Source organism: Microcebus murinus, chromosome X (genome assembly GCF_040939455.1).
Source record: "Microcebus murinus isolate Inina chromosome X, M.murinus_Inina_mat1.0, whole genome shotgun sequence".
NCBI lineage: Eukaryota > Metazoa > Chordata > Mammalia > Primates > Cheirogaleidae > Microcebus > Microcebus murinus.
The window spans coordinates 40,385,349-40,404,355 of record NC_134136.1 but is presented as its reverse complement, the minus strand read 5'-3'; the positions used below and the strand labels follow the sequence as shown (position 1 = coordinate 40,404,355).

The following is a 19,007-nucleotide window of genomic DNA, read 5'->3' as shown; positions in this document are numbered from 1 at the left end:
CATATGTCAAAATTTTCAGCCATATCTCACACACAGTTACTATGTATCTGTTAATATTGACTTATTTTTAATGAAGGAGGGCCTAGCATTTCTTTTTATATAGCTCTATATCTGAAGCAGTGATTCTTAAGGGAGTAACAACTGGGAGATTATAAAAATTAACTGGGGAGCTTACACTGCTGAAAGTCTGACATTCCACCTAGAGGGTCATCTGTCCCTCACCCCATAAATTGCCACAGTAAGCCATGATTACAGATGAAAATGTTATTTTTCAGTGCACTGAGGCAGAACAAAATGGTTAAAAGCTGCTGATGGAAAGTAGCTAGCTAGACAGACACATGCATGAGCATAAGGCTATATCATTGATAGAAGATAAGATGCACGCTTGTGTACGCAGAAGGAAGGAAAGACTTTGGTGACTTCATTAAAGAACCAGGGTGCCATGAATGTGTTTATTTACTCTCATGTTTTGAATTATTGCCACAAAATGCTAAAACACAGGCCTATGAAGCATTCTAGGAAGGCATTATAGAAGCACAGATACTTTGGATCAGTCCGGTACTCTATTAAGTTAAGCTGTTAAGCTAGTTACCATTCCTCCTTTCAACTCATTTGATTCGTTCTGCAAAGTTCCCTATTTGCAAGGCATCTAGAAGGGGAAATGAGATACATATGCAAAAACAAAACAAAACAAAACAAAACTAATACAAGGTAGAAGGTGATAAGTTTCCCAAAATAAATATGGAGTGCCAGGGACATTCATAGGTGGGAAAGATGACATGAATTTGGAGCAGAGACTCAGGCAAAACTCCATTCATCTCCAGACCTCTCAGCTCATTCCCAAGCAGAAAAGCAGTTATTGGTGCTTTGGGATAAATTAGACACTGACTTTTGGTAGACACTGACTTTTGTTATTGTAAAAAAGTAGGAGTTAGCCCTTTCAATGTGTGATTTCAACAGTTTCTTAAATGCAAGCTTGTTATATCTTGAGCCAAAGATTGGTCTGCTAGAGCTTCTTCCCATCTGACAGTGGAAATCGGTTTGGGGAAAAGAGATTGTTCTGTCTTATTCCATTCAGGCACGTGTTCTCTCAGTCATTTCCAGCCATATAGGTCTGATACCTAATATATGGTGGAGATTATTTAGGGCTTTGGAGGAGAGCTAGGGAAAATCTCTGTTACTCAGCAGGCATTAGGGCAGCAGGTGAAGAAGTGAGTTAGATATGCAGTTCAAGAGTGTATGTGCCTGCACACACACACACACACACACACACACACACACACAGTGCTGACTTGTCAGCTGTGGGGTTGGAGGTGGGGGACTGCATGCCCACTAAGCTACTTTCTACTTCAAGTGCCTGCATGTCTGCGGCTGAGTTTGCAGCCTCCAGCGTGTTTGGAGTTAATTCCCATTAGGTTGGACTCCGCCCCTTTCTCCCAAAGGTAAAGCAAGGTTTTCAGGCATCACTGCAAAGAGCAGCTGGGATTCCCATCCCCATCTGACAAGCTGTGAGAAGTTGTTTCTCAGATCTGAGCCTGAAGAGAGGGAACAAGTCAGTCAGCTTTCGTGGTCAGAAGGTAAATATGCAACTTGGGCCAAATGCAATGGAAACAGCTGGATAAGAAACTGCTTTGCTCTCCCCTTGCATAGCCCCCTTCTCCCCTTCCTTTCTCAGGCTTCCTGTCCTTTCATCTCAAAGCTCAGAGAAACTGTTTTCTTCCCAAGGGCAGGCTGGTGCATTTTTACTTCCTCATAGTCTGTTGTTTGCACAGAGGCTAAGAGGAATCGGGGTTGGATTCCGATTTCATATTGACAAGGTTTGAGGACCTAAGGGTTAAGTGCGAGTTGGTTTTCCCAGGGGAATTAGTAATCTGAGAAGAGAAAGTGCCTGTCTCTGAAAGTTGAGGGAGGGATTTTGTTCTGACCTGTCTATACAAGTAAAAATGGATCCGGTTTGCTCATGTGGTAAGTTGATGTCTTAGACATGCCTAAATTGGGGTTACAGGACTGAAATAGGGTGATGAAGTTAAACTGAAATGCAGATGTTGAGGCCGGTCAGGCTGGAATAAAAGACTACATTCATTCAGTAAATATTTATGAGTTCCTACTATGTGCCAAATCGTGATGATTTCCAGAAGAACCTGAAATAGTTTAACTTATAAATTCATTCTTGCAAGGAACACTCGGCCAAGTGGTTCCATTTTGTTGTGGGAAACTGAAACCAGAACGAAGCCTAGGGGTATGGAGAAATCACCCATAGAGGGGGTGTGGGGAGAAAGAGCGGAGAGAAGTGATGTTCTACTTCTTGGGTGACTTCAAGTCTTCTTTATTACTTGTAAGAAAATGGGGTCTTCTCTGGTAGGAAAGAGGATAGTTGGCACCTACCCTGGTGTTAAATATACCACAGATGTTATTTTGCTTGAACTTTATGCCCCATCATCTCCATTTTATAGGCAAAACAGAAACTCAGAGGTTTCAAGTGATCTTCTCAAGTTCACATAGCTTGGAAGGGGCAGACCTCAGCATCCTATCTAAGATCTGATTTCAAAATCTTAACTCTTTTCCAACTGAAGCAGTATTCTTCAATCATTAGCTCCCATCAGAATTAATTGAGGATTTTTAAAAAATGTGAATTCCCATAAATTTGAATTCAGTGAATCTGGAAGTGGGTATCATAACTCTGCATTTTGAACAAGCATTGAAGGTGATTCTGATGCAGGAGGGTTAGAACCCCCACTTTGAGAAACGCTCTTGACATGCCATGCTGCCTCCCAACTCCTCTACACTTGTTAGAGAAGCATGCAGCCCACCTTCTTCCCACACTGGCCATATTCACTCAATGGAGTGGTCAGCTGAGCTGGCATTTTAGTCCCAGCTGAGGCTATGGTGTAGAGGGACTATTGGGCAACAATAAGTGGGCTGGGCCTATGAACCTAAGGGTATGGGGGATGCTTTACCAGATAGTCCACAGTTGACAGGGCTTAACAGTGTTTTGCCTAGGGCAGCCAGTAGGATTAGTTTCTAAATGACTGAGGGTATGACATAGGAGTCCGAGCCAACCAATCAATCACTGAAGCTGGTGGCACCTGTCCAGCCAGAGTAAGGACTTGAATGAAGATATCTAGTTAGCACCCCACTTTCCAAAGCATAAGACAGATGGGAAGCTCAGTGAGTGGCATTTTGAGGGGAGGGAGGGAGAAGCTCATATGAAATTTGGGGAAATCATTCCAGTTCCCATCTTTCCAACCTCAAATTCTGGAGGAATGGAATAGCCTGAGGCCTGATGTGGAGGCTCTTTTTATGAGCTGTCTTTGTTTCTGTATGTCCAACTCTATTATTTTGAGTTGACCCCGTAGGTTGTCAATTGCTTGGTTGGTCTTCTCACTCCACATAGTCTATGGTTTCCTGCCTTTTAATGCCTTACCTACTTGTGAGGATCTCTGCCTCAGGATGGAGAGATGAAAATAAATACATAAACTAATCCAACACAGAGAGTTTTGCTAGTCTTTGTACCCTGGACTAAAAGAGGAGGTAAGGAAGGGAGAAGGCAGAAAGAGGTTCAGCAAACATCAAAGGTGAGACATTTAAAAGAAAAGACTTAGGTCAAAAATGAAGTCTTCTTAGAGTCACTGGAGGTACAAAGGGAAAATAAAACCCTTTGACCAACTACATTATGAGATGATTTCAGGCACAGGAGGACCTGGAACAACTCACGTGATGGATATATCCAGAAGAGAAGAAACTTCTAAGGGAAACAGGAGGCAAAAAATGAGGAGAGAAATATTTGGGGAGTGGTGGTACCTTTTTTTTGAGACTGTGTCTGAAGCACAAAGATCTGGAATGGTTAGGTTGCTTATATACCCAGCTTAATACAAGGCATCATATTGGCCCAACGCATTTCTCTGGAGAAGGACTCTATTCACCCACTGGAAACATACGCCCGCATATCTCACTCATTTCCTAGGGAAGTCCAAACACTGAGTAAGATGTATTTGTAACACGATTGGCAAGAGGACAATGCACACTGGGGATGTGAGGAGAAAGGCCTGTTCACATTCCTTTGCCAATATCGATGCCAAGAAAGCTGCTCTTCACAGACCAGTCCTAAACCAGCAGTCTTTCAGCCACATTTTTCTCAGCAGCAGCAAGTCACTGACTCCCTTTGTGACCATTTCATGTTGTGGTCTTTAACTCGCTGGCGGTTTTGCCTGGACACTGTTACCCTTGGTAAGGTGGCACTTTCCTTACCTCAGAAGTTGCATGACAAGCTCAACTGGGAACAAAAGAATTTGTGTCTTTTTCTGTGGGGAGTGGGGAGGAGGTGATGGAGGAAAGAATTGGTTTGATTTTCTCCACCAGGAAAAATATATGGGCAATGTTTCCAGTTTCATTGATACTTCATTGTAAGTGCCCACATATGAGCAGATATGCATGGGAGTGAAAAAGTGAAAGTAAATGATTAAAGGCTTGGCAATGGGACACCACAGGGAGACAGAGAATGCTCATTTTGGGGAAAAAAAGCTAAAGCTCCCCTACCAGCAATCTGATTTGATGAAGGGCTCTCATCTGGACAATGGCCAGCTGTTCTCCATTCCTCTGAGGACCCAACAAAAGGAACTGGGCCTTGGTTGCAGCAGAGAAAGTTTGTAAAGGCATATAAGAAATGATTTATTGACAGTGAGAGTTGTTAAGCTGCTGAGAAAAATTGTAGACTCCCCTTCCCCAGAGTTATTTAAAAGTAATAGAGATAAGCATTTCCCATGCATGGCTTAGGTGAGTTTCCTGTGTTGTATATGTTAAGATGACCTTTATTCATGAGGCTGTGCTAGGATGACTAGTATATCTCTAAAGATTAGCAAACAGGCTTTTGTAAGGACAAAAAATTCAGAACAGACCTCATGCTTCCACCCTAGTTGTTGCAAGTTTCTGGTCACATTCATTTCATTTCAAACAACCAGCTTCTGAAATAGACATGTGGCCCATCTAGCAGATGCAGAAACTAAGGCATGAGAGACAATGTGACAACTAAAGAATGTGTCAACTACAATGCTATCACCGCCCAGTTATTGCATCATTCAGCAGGAGCACCAGGGTGAGTTCCTGGATCCTGAAATCCAGTGTGGTTGTGTGGCTGGCCGTAACAGGACAGGGAAACAAAGCAATTGCATACATGAAGTATACAAGAGGAATTAAGATAGAGTGAAGTATAGCATTGTGTGTGATTTCTATTTATGTGAATACAAAGTCACTTAGCCAGTTTCTGGGAATGAACTTGGATTGCTTTGAAGAGCTTTCATAGAGGAGATTACTCCATTGCAGCCACTGGAACTAAAGGCATTTGCTAGGATACACTGCCCTGTCCAGCACTCATGAACATGAATCAGTGTGTGTGCACTCCACATACCCTGCTGCCTCTCTCTCCAGCCACAGGAGAGTTGGTTGAGACTCATTTTGTGATAAGAAACTATTGAGCAATTGGATCTTTGAGATCTCTTCCTTGACTGCATAAGGTCAAGTTTATGTTTTAAAAAGATTTATATTCAGTGGGGGGGAGGGGGGGAAAGGGCATTTATTGAAACCTTAAAATCTGTACCCACATAATATGCCGAAATAAAAAAAAAAAGATTTATATTCAAAGTATCTAGGCTTTATCTCTCCAATGTTTAATTCCATGGTCACTTTTAACTTTATATTATTTGAGTCCTGGAGAAAATATTAGATAATTATCTGGAACAGCAATTCTTATTTTTTATTTATTTTTTTTATTTTATTTTTTATTTTATTTATTTTTTTTTTTTTGAGACAGAGTCTCGCTTTCTTGCCTAGGCTAGAGTGAGTGCCATGGCGTCAGCCTAGCTCACAGCAACCTTAAACTCCTGGGCTCAAGCAATCCTCCTGCCTCAGCCTCCCGAGTAGCTGGGACTACAGGCACGAGCCACTATGCCCGGCTGATTTTTATATTATATATATTAGTTGGCCAATTAATTTCTATTTTTATGGTAGAGACGGGGTCTCGCTCAGGCTGGTTTTGAACTCCTGACCTTGAGCAATCCGCCCGCCTCGGCCTCCCAAAGTGCTAGGATTACAGGCGTGAGCCACCGCGCCCGGCCTTGGAACAGCAATTCTTAACCTGATATCCGTGGATAGTGCTGGACCACTTCACCTAAGATTTTTTGGGACTTCACTTGTTTTACCAACAAAAGTCCCACATTTCAGGAAACCCTTGAGTCCCAGGAAAACTGGCATGGTTGGTCACTCTAGTCCTAAATGAAATAAGGACAATGAACTCTTTCTAAAATTAGAAGTACTTGATCTAAATTCTGAAGGACAGAGAGTTTTCCTAAAGCTAAATGCATTTAACTTAAACTGAATTTTGAGAATCTGTCTTCCTCCATCTTGGTTTCATAATGTCACTTTTAAAATGAAAAATGAAATCATAGTGACATTGATTAGTAGCATTATAGTTTGATAGCTTTATTTGGCACAGTTGGGGACAACCTTATGTCAGAACCCCTCCCCTATTTCTACTATCATCTGGGTACCACTCACTGACTGATACAGTCCCTTTCTATGCCTTAAAGTCCTCTGTCCCTCCTACTGGTTGTCATTCTGTGACTTTTTAATTTTTCTGAGACAGTCTCATTCTGTCACCCAAGCTAGAGTGCAGTGGTGTGATCGTAGCTCCCTGCAACCTCCAACTCCTGGCCTCAAGTGATTCTCCTGCCTCAGCCTCCCAAGTAGCTGGGACTACAGGCATGCACCATAATGACCAGCTAATTTTTCTATTTTTAGTAGATACAGGGGTTTCACTCTTGGTTAAGCTGGTCTTGAACTCCTGAGCTCAAGTGATCCTCCCCCTTCGGCCCCCCAGACATACTATGACTTTTGATCTCAAGGTGATGATGATGTCCATGGGAGACATACAGGGTTAGTTCTGACTACGAGCAGAGTTTGAAACAGCTAATGCACCTGTTTTGATAGTTTATGCACTATGTCTGGAGAAATTGGCCTTCCCTGTCTTTCCATGAAATTATTTCCCCATCATTAAACATTTTTTGAAAGCCTGTGTGGAAAACCACAAGGGCTTTTAGTTGTAATACTATTGGGGTGATACTATGGGAGGAGGCTGCAGGTGAAGAAGTGGTAAGTGATGGCTTTGCCATTGAATCACTATGTACCCTTGGGCAAGTCACTTTGCTTTCTGAAACTCAATTTGCTCATTTGTAAATTGGGGATAATACCTTCCTTACCAACCTAAGAAGATTGTAGGGCGGAGCACTTGAGATAACAGATTGGGAAGTGATTGTTGATGATGCAGCCAGCAGCTGTTTGTTTATCAGCTTGTTTCCTCTTCTCCTCTGGCCTGGGCTTCTTCATCAGGAAACACAAGGGCTGCTTGCACTTTTCATAATCTTACAAACTCTAATATAACAAGCAGAGGCATTACCTCATTGTGGCCAAGCATACCTGCTTTCTAACAGCAATTACTCAAAACTAATTCCACTTCTCTCCCTGTTGGCCTTCAATCCCTCATCACATCTTTCTCTCATCCCCCCCCCCTTTTCAAGCATAAAGCCTCATTCCCAAGGGCCCAGCTCAGGGCACTTTCTTCCCAAGCCCTAGCATTCCAAAGTAAGCACCTGCAATTTATGATCTCTGCTCCCTTCCTGTACAAAACACATAGCACAAAATACATATGTATCAAGAGGGGAATTGTGGTGGAGTGAAAAAAGAGCATTATACTAAGAATCAAATAACTGGGCTCTGGTCTGGCCAGTGTACCTCACTAGTCTTTTACCCTTGGGTAAATCACTTCCTTCCTATATTCTCATCTGTGAAGTGATGTGGAGGGAGGGGAGTTAACATTGTGTGGTAGAAAAGTGCTGGCCTAGGAATCTGCAGATCAGGTTTCTGGTTCCAAGGTTGCTGCTTGCTAACTTACTCTGTGACTTGGGGAAAATCACTTCCCTCTTAACTGGCCAAACTCCCCCATACATAAAACAAGAGGATTGGATTAGGTGATTCATTAAGGTCCCTGCAAGTCGAGAAACTGGATGATTCTATGAAAGGGGTTTCATTAAACAAACTTGAATTAGAGTGCCTCCTCTGTGCTAGGCACTGTTTGACGGTGATTGTGAAAGAGCTCATGGCTGGGACCCTGAGAGCCCTAGTACAACTGCTGCTTGTTCCTGTCGGTGTCCCAAATTGGCAATGTGGCAGCCCCATGCAGTAAGTTCCTGTACTTCTCCTGCTTTGGGTACCCCCTACACCCCTTCCACTCCCCCCGCCCCCCATGCCACCATCTATAACTTTAAGCAATGGTGATGAATCATGGAGAAGTTTCTGAAACATACTCCAACCACCTGCATACTGGAGATATTCACAGTGCTGTCATCAAGCTGCAGTGTGGTCTCTAGCTGCCCCAGTAGAGAAACAGGCCAGAAGGCAATGGCAGATTAATGGAGTTGGGAGGGAAGTGGTTGATTTTTGACGGAGGGGTCTGTGAAAGCCATTTGTGAGCTGTGCTGAAGAGACTAGATCTGGAAAGACTCTCAGCATCTTGCATCTGAAATTACTTATTTCCAAAGGGACCTTGAAAGGTCCTTACAGCTATATGTTCCTGCTGCAAGGCAGAGAATTCCTGATCCTGATCTATTTCAGAGATATGAGAAGCTTTCTTGACTGTATCCAGCAAGGGACAAGGAAGTTTTTCTTTGGGGCCAGCCTAGAGTTAACTCCTACTGGTTGGAAGGTTACTTTCCATTTTGATTGTGGGAAAAGTGACTGATTAGTGCTCTCTCAGTGACAGGTATAGGGTATGAGACTAGGCACCCCTTATTTTATTTTACCCATTTCAACCTGGCTGATGTGTCCCAGTTGAAAAGCCCAAACTAACACACTGTTGGACATCCTACCAAAGTCAAATGGGAACATTCTGTAACTCCATGGTTACAGGATGAGCTCTCTGTCCCTCTTACCCCTTATAACAGGGGCAGGCCCTGTGAGTTCCTTCCTCCCTCCTTTACTCCCTAAAAACAACTTTGTTCCTGGCCCTCTTGAGATATTACCTCCTTCCAGACCTCTAGGCCAGCAAGGCCATTCAGCTAGGAGGCTGGGGGACAGCCTTATTTTCGTTCTGGCTCCCTTCCTGCCACTTGTTCTGTGCTGCATGTCAAGAGTTAAAAGTTGTCCGAGCAGGCTGGATTTCAGTTGACAGAGAACTAATTCAGTTCTATGGTTCCTCCATTGCAGCCTAGAGACCATAGAACTCTGAATCAGGCAGAAGGAAGGGAAGATGGAAAAAGCCCTGGAAAGCAGAATTCCACAGGGATCCACATGGTCCTCGAGAGAATAATCTTATCCAAAAGCAAGGGCCAAGTGGCACATACTTGAGCCCCACAACTGGCCAGCAGATGAAAACTAGGCTGGTGGAGCCTACCTGATAACTTTCTGCATTTGGTGCTGTGACCCAACTCATCTCCCCATCCCTGCAGAGAAACCTGAGACCATGAGGAGCAGCCTGACCCTGGTGGGAACCCTCTGGGCCTTCCTGTCTCTTGTTACTGCTGTGGCCAGTTCTACCAGTTACTTCCTGCCCTACTGGCTCTTTGGATCCCAGCTGGGGAAGCCAGTGTCATTCAGCACATTCCGGAGGTGCAACTACCCTGTGCGGGGAGAGGGACACAGTCTGATCATGGTGGAAGAGTGTGGGCGTTATGCCAGCTTCAGTGCCATCCCAAGCCTGGCCTGGCGAATGTGCACAGTGGTGACAGGTGCTGGCTGTGCTCTGCTGCTCCTGGTGGCACTGGCTGCTGTCCTGGGTTGCTGCATGGAGGAGCTCATCTCCAGAATGATGGGACGTTGCATGGGAGCAGCGCAGTTCGTAGGAGGTAAGACTGTGTTTCTGAGATTGGGTAGGTTGGGGAGCTTTGGCCAGGGGATTGTGGGGAGTGTAGTCATATGGGGAAATCTGTTCTCACCTCCTCCACTTTGTCCAACTCTAAGGCTGTGAATGGGGTCTCTTTTAAAATATCTAGTCTAGGACTTCCCAGAGTGCAGTCTATATCAGGGTTTTATTCACAGCAAACTTGGCTAGTAGGCAGAGTTGATATCTGTTGTTTAGCCTCATTTTTGTGACCTCCTGCCTGCAGGGCACCTGTTAAAGAATATTATCCAAGTCTGCCTTCCAGGGGCAGGAACATATACCCTAGTACTACTGCTCCAATACAGACTTAATCTCTAAGAGCCTTGCTCTCTGGTAGTTATCTCAGAGCACAGTGATCTGATAAACACATACACACAAGTACAAATTACTAACAGCTCTTACCAAAGAAATATATCTCTAATAGTGAAATGCTAGGTACCAGACAAACTGTAGATGACAGCTTATTTGGCCTACATCTAAGGCTAGCCCTGTCTTCCAGCCATTAATAGTCTATCCAGATTTCTTATGATCCTGCCCCACCTAACTTGTCTTTTCCCTCATTCAAGTCACCCCCCCGCCCCCCCACCCCCGCTAATTTGAGTTCAGGGACCCTCAGATGCTGGCAATGTGTGCATAGGCTAGAGAAGAGCAAAATGAAAAACAGTAGACTGCAGGAAGCCCATAAGAGCAGTTTAATTTGAACTGTCTGAGAAGAAAAAAAAAAAAAAAGCAAGTTTAGAAAGACAGGCAAGTATCTGCATGAACATTTGAGCTATTTTGCAAAACCTGGATGGGGCACTAGGAAAAAGTGCTAGTAGAATCTACTGCTCTGCTGCTAGTTTGTTGTTGTTACAGAGTACTGGAATCATTATCCAATTCATTATCATTAGCATCTCCATTAGCATCACAATGTGGGTGATTAGAGCCAGGAAATTTGGATTCCACTTCTGGTTCTTTCACCGAGCTCCTCTGTGGCCATAGTAGGCAAATTATATGACCTCTCCTGTGCTTTATGTCCTTTGAATTTGTCCCCTGACAATTACAGTCCCAATTTTCTTTCTTCTCTCCAATGACTGCATTCAGGTGGCCTTGGGCTAAGATAGTAGTCCTGAGCTAAAGCAGTGGTTCTCCACCAGGGCTGCTTTTGCACCCTCCTAACCACAGAAAACATTTGGTAATGTCTAGAGACATTTTTAATTATCACAACTTGGGGAGGGTGCTACTGACATCCAGTGGTTAAAGGTGAGGGATGCTGCAGATTATCCCACATTGCACAAGAAGAGGATACCCCCTCCACAACAAAGAAGTATCCAAAGTGACCCAAAATGTCAAATGTGTCAAGTTTGGGAAAGCCTGGGCTGGGTTATCATGGTTTTCTGGCCTGCTTATGAAAACATCATCTGCTTTTTGTAGTGCCAGTTAAGGTAAGGCATTCTGATTTTCTCATTCCTCAGGCTCCTTGTAAAAGTTTTAAATCTGAATTACCATTCTAGCTTTCCTCATCTCTGAATTTTCCCACTCTTTAGCCACTGATTTTCTGGCCACATTGGAAAGTAGAATTAGGTTAGTTTCTTTCTTCCCTTTGAAAACCATGGAACCAAACCAGTTGCTAAAACTGATCTAAGTCAACGATCTTATTTCTCTTTGCGAGCTCCGTGGGTATCCCAGATGTGTCCTACTTTAGGCTCACCTTTTGCCTGTATTCTTGGGCATGCTATAGTTAACTCAGCACATCCACAGACACATTATTTCAGGAAGTCACACTTGTCTGGTAGGAGAGAGGGATGGTCTTTACAATTCATATTGATATCTCTGAGACCAGCCCAGCTCAGTGCCTGGCACAGAGTGATATAGAAAGAATGAATGCATGCCTAAAGTAATATCTAGCTATGTTGGGATAAATTAAGCACATGAGAGTTGGGTTTGTTCACATCCTTTCCTTTTCTTCTAGGCTTCCATGCTGGTCTCTTAACATCCTTCTTTTCTGACATGAGACTGACAACTTTACCTCACTTGCATTTCTAAGAGTTTCCAGCAGATAGTGAGGAGGAGCTAACTGGCAGGAATCAAAAGACCTCTAGCAACAGCCTCCATTAGATTCCAAGCATAAATAGTAGCTCCTACTTTAACTTGCTTCTTTTTGGGGCTTGGCTGAAACTTTTACAATATCCTCATAGTTTTCCATATAATACACTTGAGTTGATCTCACCTAGTAAGTCTAGAAACTCAAAGGAAGTTGTTGAGGGAGCATATGGGAAGGTAATAGAGATTTGGACGTTCACGGGCTGGGCAGGACAGACTTTGAGAGGCAGGTGTCATATAGTAGAAGTCAAAACATGAATACTATGTTAGTCTCATATGATTCTGCCATTCTGTATTCCTCATGACCCTTCCTCATAGAACATAGTCACAGTGTTTACATATGGATGGAGATATTTAAAGTTCAAGAATAAAGTACTATTTGTCAGTAGCCCTAGAAAGACTTAAGACCCAGAATGTGCTACCAGGTTTATCCCTGGTCAGGGGAATGATATTGGGGCAGATTACTAGACCTTCACAGCCTCCCCATCTGTAACACCAGCCACCTAAGAGCCATTCCTTCCTCCTTTTTAGAGACTTGTGGCTGTCAAAATTATATCAAATGTGAAAGAATGGTGAAGACCACTTGGATGTACAATATTTTCTAGAAGCCCCTTGGCATATGGCCATTATTGCCTAAGGCTCTTTGAAGACCTTTGGTATGACCCTCCAAGAAGGGCTTTCCAGTGGCAGGAATCCAAGCTTGGGCAACATTTTGAGCTCCATAGATAAAAGATACATGTGAAAGAACTGTGGGGGTTAAGTTCAAGCTTGTTGTTCAGACAAGGGGAATTGATTTTGTTGCTCCAGGCCAGGCTGCTTCTCGGCAGCTAGTGCATTGACCGAAATACATCAGGGGAGGAGCCAATTTGTTTCGGGTCTTGTTTCTCTCTGCCAGACCCCAAACCACTGAAAAGATGGAGTATCCATTAAGGACTATCCCCTCCCCCTGCCTGACTCTTGTTCCCCAGTCTGGCGGCTGCCCACAGAGATGAGTGGTGGGAAGTGGGAGAGACAGGAAGAAATAAAGAGCTGCTGGCCTGACTCATACTCAGCAAGGTGACCTGATGAGGCCCTTGGGTCCCATTTGCTCCACCTGCAGCTGATCCAGCTGGACAAGCCTAGGGTCCAGAGAGCCTTCCACTGGGACCTTCATGCCCTGTTCCAATCACTGAAGGAAACATCTGGCCAAGAGATTATTTCAACCCTGGGGATGCTGAGGTTTCCAACCAGCTGGCTCGCAGTCCCTGAGAACATGGCCATTATTCACATTCCCTTGTGTATATACATATGCAAGATGCTTGTGAATTATCCTCTATCTTCGGTGAGAGCTAAACAAAGAACAAATAGGTGAGAAGTAAATATAAGGAACTTCTTGGCAGGAAAAAAGTATAAGATCTTGGATTGGATTACTTGAGGGAGGCCAAGAATCTTTCTGGAGCAGGGAATGTATCAGAATCACCTGGGGTGCTTAAAAAATGTGAGCTCCCAACTGTCCAGTCTCCTTGTCTATTCTGATATATACAGAGACAGGTGTAGACTACATGTGTAGAAAAATCTCCCCAATGATCCTGATATGCATACGTGTTCCTTTTCCATACCCAGGGAGAACCACCACCCTGAGTGGTTTTTTTTGTTTGTTTATTTTATTTTTGTTGTTGTTATTGTTAAGGGGACAGAATTCAACACACCTAGACAGGCACCAGTGCTTTTCACCATGTAAGATCTTAATGCTACATGCTTCAAGCTAAATAAAAGTTGTCATTGGACACATATCACTAAGAACTTGATTCCAGGAAGGGTGCTAGGTTTCTAAAAAACCATTATCTTCTCTGGAAACCATGAATTTCTTGGAAAATCCTCTGAAGTTTCACGAGACATCTTTTCATTTATCCTTACTGTGCTGAGCAAGAATTATAAAAGTGATTTTCTGTTTGGGAAATTGTACTGAAGGAAGTTAACCTACTAGCAAAGACTCATGTAGCAAATTGTAGCAGAGCAGAGAATGCAGTGGTGATCTCGATTTTTCTTTTTTCCTTTGGGAAAGAAATGCTATCAAAGTATTTTTCAGATAAGTCCATGAACCACTTGCATAAGAATTACCTGAGATGTTTGTTAATGCAGATTCCTTAGTGCTACAGACTGAACCAGGGCCTGCTAAAATACATTTTACACAGTCTCTCAGGCTCATATCTTTTTGAAAAAGCATCATGATATATTTCAGATGTACTCTTCACTTAATGTGAGAAATAGAATATTACCAATACAGTTAAAGCCTTCTTCATAGCCTGATCATATTCCCTTGTTACTACTGCCTTGGATTTGTTACCTATCATTCCCCAGCATTCTTCCAGTAGACACTAAAATTTGAGAAACTCTGCTCAGCTTTGCTTATGGTGTTGCTGTTTTCTGGAATTCCCTTTTCTTCCAACTCTACCTGTAATGTCTATTGATCTCTCAAAGGCCAGGTCCAAGGCAGCCTTTCTGTGAAGCCTCCCCTGCTCTACGTTTGACATCTCTAGCAGATGTGAACTATCCTGTAACTATGAGAGAGAATATGAGGTTGAATAAATGGGGGAAGTGAGTTAGGGAGTTCCCTGGGAAGGGAAAGCTGAGATATAGTTGGAGGGCGGGTTTCTACATTTTCCACTAAGTTATATTTGAGTTGAAGTTGCTATAAAACATATAAACTGAGCAAATTAATAACAAATTAACCCATATTGCGCTTCTTCTTGGAGTAGTAAATCCAAGCTGCCTAATAATCATGTTTGAAAAAGAGAGTTGGCAGCCATGTGAAGATGGAGGACTTAGGGATGAAAGTGGGGAATGTAACAAAATGGTTGCCACTCAACAGTTGCATTTGTGAATGAGGGAGGAGGGGTGAGAAGAGGTTGATAATGTTCAGTAAGGAGGCTATCCTTGCCCTGAGACAAAGATTAGACATCTACCTAATTGAGAATGTGCAGTTGGGAGAGGGTTGTACAGCTGTCAGCGTGTGGAGAGATAGTAATTCTGGAAGCAGGAGAAAGTTGAGGGCAGCTGGGATGTAGCGGCAGGGAGGGTTCCAATTCTGTCTGAGATTTTGTATCTGACATTTTGTATTGATGTTGAAGTTTCCACAAGGGCTGAAGCTGAGTAAAGTGTGCAACTCCGGGCCTCTTCTTGGTCAGCTCAGTGAACCCAAACCACAACAACCACATTTAGGGAGGAGATTTGGTACACTTTGTGATGGAAGATTCTTATGGAGGGGAGCAGCTGAGGAAGAGAAACAAGATGGCAGCCTATTGGACATCTGCCCAAGTGTAGTAAGGGGAGTAAAGATGGCAACACAGATGGTAACACATTCTAAAGGGCTTTCTTTCCCTTCCCAGAGGCAGGCGAGAATAGGAATGTTCCCAGCTGAACATATGCAGTAGGGACAGACTTCTCCATGGGGAAGTGGTTGGAGGGGTAGTAAAACTGGGAGTTAGCAATGACACAGAAAAGGAGCTGCAGGAGCCAGGGCTGCAGCTCATATGTGGCAGAGCCGGAATTTAAATGAGTTTTCTCTGCCAACACATCTCCTGCTCTTAATATTTTTGGTGATGTTTTTCTTAAGTGTTGATACCAGGACCAGATGCCTCAACATCACAGGGTGCTTTTAAAATGTATACTCTTGGGCTACAGTTACTGAATCAAATACCTGGGGCTGAAGCCCAGGAATCTAAAATTTTAGTAAGCCTCCACTCTTCCAGAAGGTGGCAGGGCCTCAGACTGGCAAAGGACTGCCCTATTGCTATATGAAGCACATATTTACAACCCCAAATTGATGAGAACAGTTGGGGACAAATGTAATTGAGGATGAACTACCCTATGACTTCATTTTTAGTTGGAATGTGTTCCCCAAGGCATCTTTCTCCAGCCACTATCAAATGTAATGGAATCAGCTGTCAGTTACAAGTCAAATATCTCCATGAAGTATGTTTAAAGCCTCATGTGCTCATCTGTCTAAAAGGCAGGATGGAGGGCCGAGGCGGTGGAAGGGTGGGAGGGCAGGTTGGGCAGAGCATGGAGCTACGTGCACTGGAGCAGAACACATGCTTTTCAGAGATTCCTGGTCTTTGAGCAGATGTCTCTGCAAAATTGCAAGATAACTCCAAGCAGGCAGCTTTTGAATTAAGCCCTGTTCAGCTTTTGACTTTTTAGCTGTTTTTTTATGGGGGACAAACAGGTAAGGAAGAAATTAGCATAGGGAATGCAGGTGGAAACTGAGAGAGGAGCCACAGGGAGAGGCAGCTGTTTAATAATAATAAATCTTTGTTGAGCACTTTCTATGTCCCAGGCACTTTATGTATATTAATCTCATTAATCCTCAGAACAGCTCTGTAAAATAGTCAGCCCTCCATATCTGCAGGTTCTGCATCTGTGGATTCAACAAACCACAGATGAAAAACATTTGAAAAAAAAAAAAACCAGTAAAAAATGCAAATAAAAATACAGTATAACAATAATTTACATAGCATTTGCATTGCATTAGGTATTATAAGTTATCTAGAGATGATTTAAAGTATAAAAGAGGATGTTCATAGATCATACTCAAACACTACACCCTTTTATGTAAGGGACTTGAACATCTGCAGATTTTGGTATCCATAGGGTTTTTGGAACCAATCTGCTGTGGATATCAAGGGACAAATGTATTATTATTATTCCTATTTTAAAGATGAGGTAACTAAGGCATAGAGAGATTAAGTAATTTGCCTTAAGCCACACAGCATCTAGATGGCAGAGCTGGAATTTAAATTTAGGTATTGCCTGACTACAGAACGCATTCTCTTATGTCATCATGTTATACTGTCTTTCCCATCTAACGCCTGCAAAATTCCTTCTAGAGATATTGTTGCCACAAGATAGTTGTTCCTTGACACATATCTTTAGAAGGACAGAATCTCTAAGAGTTGACGATCTCTTTAATCAGTGAGAAAAAGTGTTGCCAGTAACTGGCTATGTGGCCTTGGATCAATCACTTTCTCTCTTTGGGTCTCAACATCCACATCTGTAACAAGAAAGGATTGGAATAGGTAATCTCCAAAGGCCTTTTCCTCTCCAAGTTTCTTTGACTGTATCGGGCATCTATGATGATCTCCCAATCCTGCCATGGAAGTCCTTTCAGAAGGCTTCCCCTTTGGGCAGTGTGGGCAAAGGAAGCTATCTGTTACATAGGCTCTGCATACTTGGAAACAGATGCATTTATTGAGCACTTATTATGTACCAGGTACTAAGGATACAGAGTTGAAGATAAATATGGCCCTTGCCTTCAAGGAACACATACTAGAATGAGCAAAGCAGATGACAAACTGTTGTGGGGAATATATGTTACAGGCTGTTTTAGTCACAGGAGTAAGCACAGGTTGCTACTGACACAGAGAAGAGGAGCTTGTAACTTAGCCTGGGGGTTGGGGATGGTGAAGGGTGGCTTCCTGGAGGAGATAATCCCTGGCCTGAGCTCCTTAGCATGGTAAGGTCTGAGGAGCAGGGAGGCTAAAGAGAGTGGAAGATTCCCCCCTGCTGTGCCAGGAAGGGCACTTGGCTAGCTCTAGTTCCTGCTTGTGAAGTCAGAGTTCATGCCAGTCCCAGGGATCTCAATGTGGAGGTTGGAAAACAGAGGTGATGTACTTCTATAAACTTGTGTTCTATTCTTCCTAGTCTGTGTGGGAAAGCTCAGTCTTCATTAACTCTTCCCTCAAAGGGTATATCCTGGCATCAGGAATAGGCTTAGGTTTCATTTCCAGTTTTGTCCTTCACCTATTGTGCATCCTCTGGACTACCTCCTCATATCATAGAATTTCATTTTATCTGTGGTGAAAAACAGGAGTGTTGTTGTATTACCACTGGATGAATTCCAGAGCCTAGCAAGGTCTTTGAGTGACCAGTTTCATTTCCTGTGAGACTACAAGACAGATAAGATTGCTTTCTAATTTTAAGCATTCCACTGAAAGGAATTTGTAACCTTAATTGGTCATTCTTTTAGTTTCTAAAACCTTTCTCACTGTCAATCAGTTCTCCCTATTTTCTTATTTAAACCCTTTTTGCTGTTTCTTAAGGTCTTTGTCTTCTCCTGTGGCCTCACTGAATATTGAGAAAATCTGGTTGCCATGTGACAGACAAGCTTGGAGGCTACTTTGAGATCTTCCTCCTAAGGGATTCTTTTGAAGGCAAAGTGGGCTTATTAGCTTCTTGGGGAGTATATAGACTCTTCCTTAGTGAGGAAAGAGAAGTGAAGGTGAAGCCTCGGTCCCTTGAGCAGGCTGCCTTTCACTATCCAGTTGAGCCCCAGAGTGCTGGAACCTGTAAATATGCCATTCATTCATCATTGATCAAGCAGCTGCTCTGTAGCTGTTCTGTGTTACATGTTATTCTCTGCACCCACATTCAGGGCAGCTGTCTTCCCCATGACCCTTGGTGTGGCAAGGAAGTATAGTGTTCTCATAATTAGACTCTTTTGGTTACAAGCAGCAGACACTCACTTGAGTTCTCTCAATGTAAAGGGAGTTTATTATAATGTAAGGAAAGTGGAATTGGAAAGACATCAGGAAGGACTGGTTTCTCTTTTCTCTATCTAGCTCTTTCATGGACAGTATGAAGTTTCTAATGGTGTGTCTGCTTCATGCTACTATTCTCCTCACTTCTCTCCCTCTACCAATCAGTTTTCTCAGCCTACCCAGAATTGATGTCCACTCATAAGTTTGGATTGAAGTTGGCTTTAGCTTGAGACAGACTTGATTCTACCTACTGGTGTTTTTCCCCCTCAATTTCTGCATTATCTGTTAACTAGCTCAGCATCTCTCTCTTCTCTTCTCTTCTCTTCTCTTCTCTTCTCTTCTCTTCTCTTCTCTTCTCTTCTCTTCTCTTCTCTTCTCTTCTCTTCTCTTCTCTTCTCCTCTCCTCTCCTCTCCTCTCCTCTCCTCTCCTCTCCTCTCCTCTCCTCTCCTCTCCTCTCCTCTCCTCTCCTCTCCTCTCCTCT

At 43.2% G+C, this 19,007-nt stretch overlaps 1 protein-coding gene across 1 annotated transcript in view; it reads left to right on the top strand.

Moving 5' to 3' along the window:
* The first annotated feature begins 9,508 nt into the window (after positions 1-9,508).
* LHFPL1 (LHFPL tetraspan subfamily member 1) overlaps positions 9,509-19,007 on the top strand; it is a 44,423-nt gene continuing 34,924 nt past the window's right edge. The window contains exon 1 of the mRNA XM_012749678.3: positions 9,509-9,890. Within this exon, the coding sequence (XP_012605132.1) occupies positions 9,509-9,890 (382 nt within the window). The remainder of the gene's footprint in view (positions 9,891-19,007) is intronic.